At 40.3% G+C, this 12,168-nt stretch overlaps 1 protein-coding gene across 1 annotated transcript in view; it reads left to right on the top strand.

Annotated features, from left to right (window-relative positions):
* The window catches only part of DTD1 (D-aminoacyl-tRNA deacylase 1), a 96,757-nt gene extending 87,667 nt beyond the window's left edge, over positions 1–9,090 (top strand). The window contains exons 5-6 of the mRNA XM_069954338.1: positions 3,167–3,347; positions 6,667–9,090. Coding sequence (XP_069810439.1) covers positions 3,167–3,322 — 156 coding nt within the window. The 3' untranslated portion in view covers positions 3,323–3,347; positions 6,667–9,090. The remainder of the gene's footprint in view (positions 1–3,166; positions 3,348–6,666) is intronic.
* Positions 9,091–12,168: the final 3,078 nt, after the last annotated feature.

Below are 12,168 nucleotides of genomic sequence, written 5' to 3' on the forward strand. Positions count from 1 at the left end.
ATTATAACAATAATTTGTCCAGTTATAGTACTTTAGCACTTTACTCTTCAGAGTTTTTAACCTGTAACTTACTAACAGTGAGTATTGCCTTTGTTGTTGTAGCCACAGTATATTTAGGTATGCACCGCTGGTGTAGTGAACAGGTTAAAGATCTTTTTTCCACATGGAGAAACACAATCACTGGCGCTATATTCCCATTGGTATGGGAAATTCAGACTGCATCTGTACATTTAATTCCAGTTCTTGATTATGTGGGCGTAGAGAAGCGGAAATGCATGTTAAAATTGATTAAAGAACAAGAGTATATGATGAGGGGAAAAAAAGGACATTGGTCTGCAGCTTAAATACAAGGATATATAATGCACATTAATTTTCGATTCCTGGCATTAAATCCAAGATATTATTGAAGGTCACTATTAAAAAACATTTTACATATTCTATATTACATATTACGTAGTTACTTAGTACGGTTAAAAATGACGCGTCTATCAAGTTCATCCAAGGAGGGGATGGATGATGGATACATTCTATACTTATTCAAGTTTGTAAGAACGGATGGATGGAGGAAAAGGATGGATGGAGGGAAGGGGGATATACAAGGAGGAGATGGATACAGGGAAGGGGGATATACCAGGAGGAGATGGATACAGGGAAGCGGGATATACAAGGAGGAGATGGATGCAGGGAAGGGGGATATACAAGGAGGAGATGGATACAGGATAGGGGATGCATGCATTAATTATGCATTAATGGTATTTTGGTCTAAGAACTTGTCTAAGCCTATTATGAAGCCCTCTACTGTTCTTGCTGTGAGCAGATCCTGGGGTAGACTGTTCCACAGAGTCACAGTTCTCATGGTAAAGAAGACTTGTCGCCCTGGAGATTGAACCTTTTTTTTCTCTAGGCGGAGGCAGTGCCCTCTTGTCCTATGAGGGAGTTTTACCTGGAACATCTTTTCCCCAGATTTCTTTTAAGGGCCATTTGTATATTTATTTATTTAAATAAATTAATATCTACCACTAAACGTCTCCTCTCGAGACTAAACAAATTTAATTCTATTAGTTTTTTTTTGTCATAACTAAGATGCTCCATTCCCCTTATTAGTGTAGTTGCCGCCTTTGTAACTTTTTCAGCTCTAGGACATCCTTTCTATAAATCGGGCTCTAAAACTGAACAGCATATTCCAGATGAGGCCGCACCAAATATCTCTTTCTATAGGACATATGATGGGGGTTATTAGTACCCAGGTGCATAACTTTACATTTTTTTATATAAAAATAAATTGCTCTAATAATAAATGTTTAAAAGTCGCATATATGCAATAAAAAAAACGCAAAAAAAATTAGCCCTCAAATAGCCCCATAGACCACAAAACTTTTTATGTTTTAATTTTTTTAAGTAGTAAAATAAAATAAAAATTACACAAATTGTGTACGGTTGTAACCATACTAACTTGAGGAATATAGAGTGGCAGAAGTAATGGTGCGTTTACATGGAACAGTTATCGTTTGAATTTTCGCAATAACGATCATTTGATCGATAATCGGCTCGTGTAAACAGTGAATGATCAAGCGACGAGCGAGAAATCGTTCATTGTGATCTTTGAACATGTTCTCAAATCGTCAGTCGTTCGCAAAAAATTCACAGATTGCTTTGTGTAAACTGTCTTTCACAGATTCACCCTTTGTGTGAGATAGGCTTAAGTGTTCTTAAGAAAATGTTCAGAAAACAGAAAAAAAATTACAACAATCAGAGATTAAATAGTTTTGGAAAAACCATGTCTTGGCATTTGGTTTTAATTAGCTATAAAAAAATGCATGCGTGTATGTGTGTGTCTATATATATATATATATAATATGTGTGTTTCATGTATGCATTCGGAAGTAGTGGAAACCAGGCCCCCATTTCTCACCCAACAGCCCGGCAACTTTGCTCGGCTATTGCCAGAGAGTGGTTTCTAATGTTTTTGGACTGTATTCCAAAGGCATATGACATATAAAAATACTTTTATTATATAGTATGAAGAGTCAAAAAGGCTTTCCTGAGCCCCAAAGTTCTACACTTCTAGGTGTTAGTCAAGTAGGGAGAGGGAAGAGAGAAGACATTCCTGCTTGTAGCTGTTCAGGAGCTTGGGAAAGACTCCTTGTACCAGAGAATAAAATATTTTTTTACATTCAGGAAGCACAGCTAGGTATATGAAAGGTACCATGTGTCTCATTGTTCTAACAGCTATGCGTAATAGTGTCAGCAATTTGGAACACAGATAATAGCTGACAGATTGCCTTTAAACTAAACTCCTAAAATTATGTAGAAAAGTTTATTTTTCCTACATCAAGTTATTGTACATTGCTGGGTGTAAATTGAACAATGCAAATCACCAGATTAAGCTCTATGCAGGCACTGAGCCATCAAAGAATTCTGAGAGATTTCATCTCTGAAGCTGCTGGAACTGTAAATGCAGCTCAGGGCTCAAAAACAAGCTGTTACCTGAGATCAGGACAAAATATATAGTATAATGCTTTTACAGAGTTAGATTAGTTTTATGTTACACTAGTTCTAAACTGAAAAATAAATATATGCTTCCAACATATGAAATGTCATAAATACCAGTCGCATCACACTGGATCTATAAACTTGACCACTGCCGAGTTCTGGGGGGAGGGGTGGTGCAGACATCCCTGCTGAGGTCTGGGGGAGGGGGGCCACGGACATCACTGCTAGAGTCTGAGGGGGAGTTTAGGTGCTTTCATAAATTTCCATGAGGTTCCGTGCTGGAATTCTAGAAATAGGACAGGATCTAACGAACCAACCCAAGCACTTGAATTGTAGAAACTTATGAATCTAGTGGTACTGAGTGGGTTAAATTAAGGTGCTCCGTTTCTGACCTGCCAAAACCATGCCAATGTATAGTTAAATATTTTTGCACTTCCACGTGACTACTTCTCTTAGCGGTTAGGCCCTGATCATTTTAAGACATTGTTCAAAAGTTGTGAGGATGATAGGAAATTAGTAGTAAAGTATGAGTTTAATTTAATAAATGGAAATAACTGTATTCTCATAAGAGCAGTAGCCAAATTTGGGCTGCTAGATTTGTTTGCCAGATTTTGGTTTCACTAGATGAGATGTATACATCAGGGCACTCTTAACTATGTCTTTTTCTTAACAGCTTGCAAAGCTTGAAAAACAGCAACAAAGAAAAGAGAAGACAAGAGCCAAAGGGCCCTCAGAGTCCAGCCGAGAGAAGAGCGTCCCTCGGAGTAAGGATGATCCCAGTGCAAGCAGTGGAGCAGAGGGCGACGTGTCCTCTGAAAGAGAACCATAGGATTCATGGAGGGGGAGTGCATCAGGTAAAACACGAAGATTTCTAACACCTGGATGTATACTGTAATGTATTTTATAACAGAGCCAATGTTTTGGTGCATTTTTGGATCATTTGTGTATGAAACTTGTGTAGAGATTGTTGGTATGTCATAGAGACATTTCCATACCGATCGGGAGAATGAGCTGGGAGAAGATGTGCTGCAAGACATTCTCTCCCCGCTCTGTGTAAGAAAAAAAGAGTCGGACTCCATAGAGCTCTATTATAAGCTTGACTCTTTTTTTCTAACACAGAGCGGGGAGAGGACGCACTACAACGCATCTTCTCCTGGCTCGTTCTCCCGATCGCCGCAGGTCTGAATACTCAGACCCGGACCAATCAAAACTTTTGACCTGTCTCTATGACACTTTAAGTGACAATAACACTTTATAAACAATTTTTAGTTTCAATACAGAATAAATCTTCCCAAAAGGCCATAATATAATGTTTGGCAGAAGTTTTCCTTCATGATAAAGTGATGACTTTGAACTTGCTATATAATGTATAAAGTGAACCTGCTAATGTAATTTCTCTATGCAACATAGACCATAATATACTGTATAAATAAAACTAGTTGGTGCTTTGTAAATGAATATTATTCATAGAACCAGGGGGGTTACTAGATAAATGAGTACTTATGGATTTTATTTATATTCAGCAGATACCATTCATGGTGCATACCGTGTTTCATCTGTGCGCTTTGATCATCTGCTTAGCGTACTACCATTTATACTCGCCTTCCTATCTCTGCTCCCCTGGAGTAAAGATGCACTTGCGTGCAAAATATAAAGACATACAACACATGCATTTTAAGTTTTCCAAACAGGAAATATTCTGGAGGTTTATTGGATTCTTATTATCCCATAGCTGCACCAAGAGAGTTCAGAGGGGGGCCGCGCGTTCTGAACTGCCGCGACTGGGGCTATTAATGGGCACGGTCCGATCGCCGTGCCCGCTAATTAAATATTTAGATTCAGCTGTCAAAGTTGAGAGCTGCATCTAAATACATACTGTCCCCCTTCCCTGGTGGTCTAGTGGTGGGATCGCCTCCCACACAACGCAATCGCGGAGGGACGATCCCCGCATCCTCCCCTGGCAGGGGTCTGCAGCAATAAAGCACAGAGCTCATTGATCTATGTAGTATATCTATACTGCATAGATCTCAATAATAATAATAATAATATTTATTTGTATAGCGCCAACAGATTCCACAGAGCTCAATGAGAGATCAGTGTAGTAATACTAGAAGTCCCCCATCCCCTAATCTCATCCCCTAATAAAAGTTTGAATCACCCCCCTTTTCCCATTTTATAAATAAAAAAAAAAGAAATAAACATGTTTGGTATCGCCACGTGCGTAATCACCTGAACTATTAAATTATCACATTCCCGATCTCAAAGGTAAACGCCGTAAGCGCAAAATAAAAATTTTTCGCATCAAATCTGGAAAAAATGTAATAAAAAGCGATCAAAAAGTCGCATATATGCAAACAAGATACCGATAGAAAGTACAGATCATGGTGCAAAACGTGACACCTCACACAGCCCCATAGACTAAGGATAAAAGCGCTATAAGCATGGTAATAGAGCGATTTTAAGAAACATACATTTTAAAAAAAAAAGGTTTTAATTTTTCAAAAGCCATAAAATAAAAGTTAAACAAGTTACATATCGTTGTAATCGAATTAACTTGAGGAACATGTATAACAAGTCAGTTTTACCCTACGGCAAACGGCGTATAAAAAAATTACAAAAATTGCGTCTTTTTTTTTTCAATTTCACCACACATATAATTTTTTTTCTGGCTTCACGGCATATTTTAGGCAAAAATTACATCTGCCATTGCTAAGTACAATTAGAGGCGCTAAAAATAAGGGCTCATCTGGGTCTCTAGGTGGAAAAATGCACACGCTATGGCCTTATACACTCACCGGCCACTTTATTAGGTACACCATGCTAGTAACGGGTTGGACCCCCTTTTGCCTTCAGAACTGCCTCAATTCTTCGTGGCATAGATACAACAAGGTGCTGGAAGCTTCCTCAGAGATTTTGGTCCATATTGACATGATGGCATCACACAGTTGCCGCAGATTTGTCGGCTGCACATCCATGATGCGAATCTCCCGTTCCACCACATCCCAAAGATGCTCTATTGGATTGAGATCTGGTGACTGTGGAGGCCATTTGAGTACAGTGAACTCATTGTCATGTTAAAGAAACCAGTCTGAGATGATTCTAGCTTTATGACATGGCGCATTATCCTGCTGAAAGTAGCCATCACATGTTGGGTACATTGTGGTCATAAAAAGATGGACATGGTCAGCAACAATACTCAGGTAGGCTGTGGCGTTGTAACGATGCTAAATTGGTACCAAGGGGCCCTAAGAGTGCCAAGAAAATATTCCCCACACCATGACACCACCACCACCAGCCTGAACCGTTGATACAAGGCAGGATGAATCCATGCTTTCATGTTGTTGACGCCAAATTCTGACCCTAACATCCGAATGTCGCAGCAGAAATCGAGACTCATCAGACCAGGCAACGTTTTTCCAATCTTCTACTGTCCAATTTTGATGAGCTTGTGCAAATTGTAGCCTCAGTTTCCTGTTCTTAGCTGAAAGGAGTGGCACCCGGTGTGGTCTTCTGCTGCTGTAGCCCATCTGCCTCAAAGTTCGACGTACTGTGCGTTCAGAGATGCTCTTCTGCCTACCTTGATTGTAACGGTTGGCTATTTGAGTCACTGTTGCCTTTCTATCAGCTCGAACCAGTCTGCCCATTGTCCTCTGACCTCTGGCATCAACAAGGCATTTCCGCCCACAGAACTGCTGCTCACTGGATGTTTTTTCTTTTTCGGACCATTTTCTGTAAACCCTAGAGATGGTTGTGCGTGAAAATCCCAGTAGATCAGTAGTTTCTGAAATACTCAGACCAGCCCTTCTGGCACCAACAACCATGCCACGTTCAAAGGCACTCAAATCACCTTTCTTCCCCATACTGATGCTCGGTTTGAACTGCAGGAGATTGTCTTGACCATGTCTACATGCCTAAATGCACTGAGTTGCCGCCATGTGATTGGCTGATTAGAAATTAAGTGGTAACGTGCAGTTGGACAGGTGTACCTAATAAAGTGGCCGGTCAGTGTATACTCAAGGAGGAAAAAACAAAAGCACAAAAATGAAAACCGTCTGTGTCCCCTTAGGGTTATATTAACTAATTATGAGAGATGATCATCTAGACACATATAAAGATGCTTTAACTTCCTTAATGTCCTATGATCAATATAATTTTGTGTTTCCTCTCTTCCAGGCACCAACTACCTGGAGACATTTTCCTTAGGGACCAAAGCTTTGGTGTTCTTATGGAATACAGCACAGTATATGCAATATTTGTTGTTTGTGCTTGCTGTCTTTGTAGAGACTGTACATATAGAAATAAATTATGTCCATTTTGGTCCTTTTGGTGTGTTAGATGCTTAGTCAGTTGTGCTTAACTGTATTGTGTCCTTTATGATCAGTGGAACTTTTTTGATCCACCTTAAGACACATCTAGGTGTTTCTGTCTGCTTAGGACAACCCCCATTCATGAGGCACATCCGAGAAAGGCATGCTGCTGTGTTGGTAGGTATGGCTTCTGGAACTCTACCAACAAAACCTGATTTCTGTCGGGCCCAATATGTGAACAGTTTATTGCTGGAACGCTCCAGTTATGATTGTCTCCAACGTGTCCATATAATACACAGCTGGCTATTAGTGGTATTTTCTTTCTAAGCTTGAGACCCAACTCTATGATGTCTGTGAACCCCAGTAAGGCTTTGGGACTGGTGATGTCCTGCCTAGGTAATCCCTTTACACAATCTACATGCTGAAGCAAGTTTATCCTATACGTAAATGGTCCTAGCACTTCTAAAAACTTTACATAAATCAATAGTGCAAAAAAAATAGCAAACTTATCTTAATAGATGTACTTATCAGCACCATCCCTAAGCTTAACAATTATGTTAAAAAATCCATCTTGAGAGGAACCTGAGGGATCAGTTACTTTAAGATACTGTATAGGGGAGAAGGATTTGTCTTTCTGTTTGTGTAGTGTATGATACATCATAGCAGCTAGTCTCTGCCCACTAGCTCAGGGACAACTGAAAAGTGAGAGGTAGTCTGCAGAGGGGAAGACTGGTAAAAGAAAAAAATACAATACACGAGTTATACTGTATAAGGTATGTTCACACTAAGGGCCCTATTCCACCGGACAATTATTGTTCAGATTATCGTTTAATTGTTTGAATCTAAACGATAATCGTTCGTTTGAATAGCAGTTAACGATTAACGACCGAACGAGAAATCGTTGATCGCTTTATAAGACCTGGACCTATTTTTATCGTTGCTCGTTCGCATTGAATAAAACGTTGTTCGCAGTAGATACGAACACAATAGTGAAGAAAAAACAATCGCAAATCATAAGTAATAATTATCGTTCCATGGAAATGAGTGAACGTTTTCAGGTCTTTCGCAATAGTGGTAGTTTGAGATCGTTAATCGTTAACGATTATGCGAACGATAATCGTCCGGTGGAATAGGGCCCTAAGCAAATGGGGCGGAATTACGCCTGCTTCATTGTCAGACCACATCTCTATGGGGGGGCTTGCGAAGCCTTAAGGGGTTGAATTCCCCGGAGGAAAGTTCCGCCATGGAATTCCCCCCCATTTGCTCAGTGTGAACATATCCTAATGGCAAGAAGTAGCACTACTTCTCATGTACACACTCATCACAGCTTATGCCGAATAGTTTGTTGAAGCAAATGTACCAGAAGAATTACTAAGTAAAGATTTTCATACAACCTGACTGGCGCTGCCAAGCAGATTCTAACATTGCTGTCCTTATTCATACCGATTCCCGAGATCTCTGTTTTATTAAATATGCAAAGGTGAGGTGGGCCCAGCGCCCCCCAGGGCACCAAACTAGCACATCTGCATATTTTCAAACCGGATGAGATCTCAGGAACATGGCGATGTTATGAGGAATAGATGGCGCCGTTAGAATCTGCTCAGCAGCCCCGATGAATTTGTATAGAAATCTTTATTTAGTAATTCTTTTGGTTCTTTTGCTTTAAAGCGTTAGTGACCATTTCAATATTAGAAAATCCCTTTAAATAAATGTCTGAAATTCATTTAATTTATTTTTTTATTTATTTATTTTTTTCCTCTCTAATACTGTGTACCCAACTAAAGATAATTGTCCCAAACTCGGGTTACTTTCTTGGTTTGGTAATAATTATCATGCTTCTTACGGCCATGTTATCAATATTGAGCAATGGGAAGTTTCTGAAAAATTGTAACCCCATGGACAGAAAGTTTAATATCTTACCTAGGGCAAGAGATTCTTGCTTTCTTTCCACTGATTTTCAAACCTTTTAATGCCAGCATATTATATGGAGTCCTCTCCCTTCCTCTTATGAATGTACAGTAGTTGAATATCTCCTATGAGAGTATTTATTGATACAGAAGACGTGACTTGTTATTAGTAAAATGATGAGTGCTGTAAGTAATGCAATAAATCTGCTTTCAGAGTTTAACCCCAAATTAAATTACATTATTTTCCAGGGAGATGTAAATTACAAGAGGTCAAGGACAAGAACCGTATTGTGTAATAAATTTCATAGGGAAGTTCTACTTCTCTTGCACTGTGTGTGTCTATTTTTAAAGCTACAGCTTGTATGCGGCGGACTGTGTAATAAAATGTGTTATATTTTGAATGATGGCTTTGCGTTGCTTTATATGTAGATAATTATGGCTTAATATTGTGAAAAGAGTCAGTTCTACTAGGTCAACTGGGTTTTCCAAAGACCACTCTTCTTTTGTGTTAACATGGCCTTAGACTGAAAAGGTAGGTTTCTTGGGGAAAACTGTATAATGAAAGGAGCCTTTAATACCTTTTTGATCAGTACTAGCCTGTATACAAGATGAGATACAGCTGGGCATGGAGGCACACACACTCCATATGGAATTCTGCTGTACATTTGCCTACAGATGTTGCAGCTGGCCTTATAGATCCTGTACACTCATTGATTACCAAAGCAGGTACCCCAGTCAGTCTTATCAATGAAAAATTGTTGATAATTCAAGTTACTGGGCAGGCCAAGGAAGTGTTAAGGCCCTATTACACAGAACAATTATTGGTCGTATTCGGCCGATATCTGCTGTTACGTCCGATAATCGTCCTGTGTACATGAACGATGTTGGCTGATCGTTGCTGTTGCTTGTCTTTCAACATGTTGAAAGTCAAACAACTAATATAGCAGCGATCGTTGCTGCCTTCGTTCTGCGGAACAGGAGTGGCGGCAGCAGACCGCCGCTATCCTCTATGGGCCCCCCTTCACTTACCCGCCATTACACGCGGCAGCGAGCAGGGAGCTAGAAGCAAACGAGTGTGGACAGCTCTTCTGCTCCTCTATGTCGCCCCGTGTAATAGGGGCTTTACATTCGGTCAGAGACATTTCTGGGAAACCCTTGCTCTGTGAGCGAGCATTATCCTGCTGAAGATCACCAGTTGGAATCTTTATCATGATGTCCTGCACAAATCGCTGAGCTGTTAGTGTCCCTTGTATTCATCGCTAAAGACAGTATAATTCCAAGCCCCAAGCAATCCAGGTTTCTCGTTCATGACACCCTACCAAACAAAAGTAACAGTCATACATGATGACTTCACACTTGGTGCCAGCCAGGTTTCCAGGTTTCTCGTTCATGACACCCTACCAAACAAAAGTAACAGTCATACATGATGACTTCACACTTGGTGCCAGCCATCTTGGACGCTAAACAGAACCTGGATTCATTACTAAAGTGTAATATAGTTCCAGTCCATAGCAATCAAGGTTTCTCGTTCACGAAACCACTACAAACTAAAATGACAGTAGCTTGCTGTCAATGGCAGGACATGTAATAAGCGCCATAACACAAAATGTTCTTCCGCTAAGTGCCTGTAAATGATCTGGGCAACAACAGACGTCTGTAATAAAGGGGGCAATTGTGTCTGAATAGTGGACAAGCAAACTGGTTGCTGCTTGTGCTTGTCTGTAGATTAAACAATCCTCTATATTGTTGTTTTGTCTGGGCCATGCAGATCTTGTACACTATGTGCATCCCCTTGCCTAACCACTGTGGTGGTCATTTTGTCAAAACATCTATTTTGCTTCTCGCTGTCCATTGATGTGACCCCTCTTAGGGTTCTATTACACGGAACGATAATCAGCCGAATCGGCCCTATCCGATTATCGTTCTGTGTAATAAACACAACGATCAGCCGATGATCGTTGATATAGGTTCTGACCTATAATTGTCGGCCACCGACCGCGCATCGCTACGCGTAACAGTGGTGTGCGGCCAGCGGCTAACGATTTGCAAAAGAAATACATTACCTATCCATGGTCCAGGGCTCCTCCTGCTCCTCTTCTCCCCGGGTCCTGCACGCTGCAGCTTCACAGCGGCCTGTCTTAGCTGACGTTCGCTCAGTCAATCACAGGCCGGGACCGCCGCGGCCAGTGATTGGCTGAGTGGCCTGTCAGCTAAGACAGACCACTCTGAAGCTGCAGCACGCAGGACCCGGGGAGAAGAGGAGCAGGAGGAGCCCTGGACCCAGTATAGGTAATGTATACCAGTTTAACAAGGGCTGCAACGATGTCCCTGCAGCCCTTCTTAAACGATTATCGGGCCGTGTAATAGGCCCTGTAAACGAGTGCCGATCTAGCCAATCTGCACTCGTTTACATTTATTATCGGGCCCCTCTAATTATCGGCCCGTCTAATAGTACCCTTAAAGTCTGTTAACTGGGCAAAATGTATTCAAGTGCTTTGTACAGTTACGTCTAGCAGTCAACAATATTTCACCCAGTGGCACTGTATACCACCCAAAAAGTGTCCTCTGCCAGTATTTTAGGAAGCACCTATACACCCTCTTGTGCTATCACCCAGTGTCAGACCACACTTGTAATCATTTACATCTGCCTGAGATATAACTGCAGATTTTTTAATAATGTTTTAACGTATCAAATGTATGGAGAATATAGGTTAAATGTAAAATAAAAGTATATATGTTAATGAGAAAAATATCAAATTTAAAAATGATGAAATATAGACCATTATTAGCAACAAAACCAGCAGAATTTAGTATGAAGGTAAATATGTTTTGCAGATGAAACAAGGCAATGTTTTTTCTTTTTAATAGCTTTGGAAAAACACATTTACTGTGCAGATTTCTTGACAGCTACCCTCCAGATTGGCGCTCGGCATCCCATCCCATTGACAGCTGTAGGCATTAGTGGAGGTCTCCTCGTGTCAGCACCATGACAGATAGAGGAGGCTGCAAAGCAGCGGAAATGGGTGACCTCTATTGCTAATACATAAAAGTATCACTAAGGAATGGTGAGACATCATTTCTCCACTTTAAAAGTATGTAAAAAAAAAATGAATGTCATGTTGCAGCGTGACTAAGAGAAAGTAATAGTATCTACTGCATTTTGCATATATTTTGCAATTTCTATCAGCTTTTTAATTTATTTATTTATTTAAAACTCAAAAATCTTTATATGTGAGCTGGTCAGACTATAACCACAGGGTTGCTCTTTTTTAAAGGGAATGTGTCATCTAAATTTTCTTTTACTACAGGTAGATACTGAAACATGCCCTGTTTTTCCAATATGTTTCTATTTTATCATAGGCTGGGTTCACACTATGTATATTTGAGGCTGTATTTGGTCCTCATGTCAGGTCCTCATAGCAACCAAAACCAGGAGTGGATTGAAAACACAGAAAGGCTCT

This window comes from Dendropsophus ebraccatus, chromosome 15, assembly GCF_027789765.1.
Source record: "Dendropsophus ebraccatus isolate aDenEbr1 chromosome 15, aDenEbr1.pat, whole genome shotgun sequence".
Taxonomy (NCBI): Eukaryota; Metazoa; Chordata; class Amphibia; order Anura; family Hylidae; genus Dendropsophus; species Dendropsophus ebraccatus.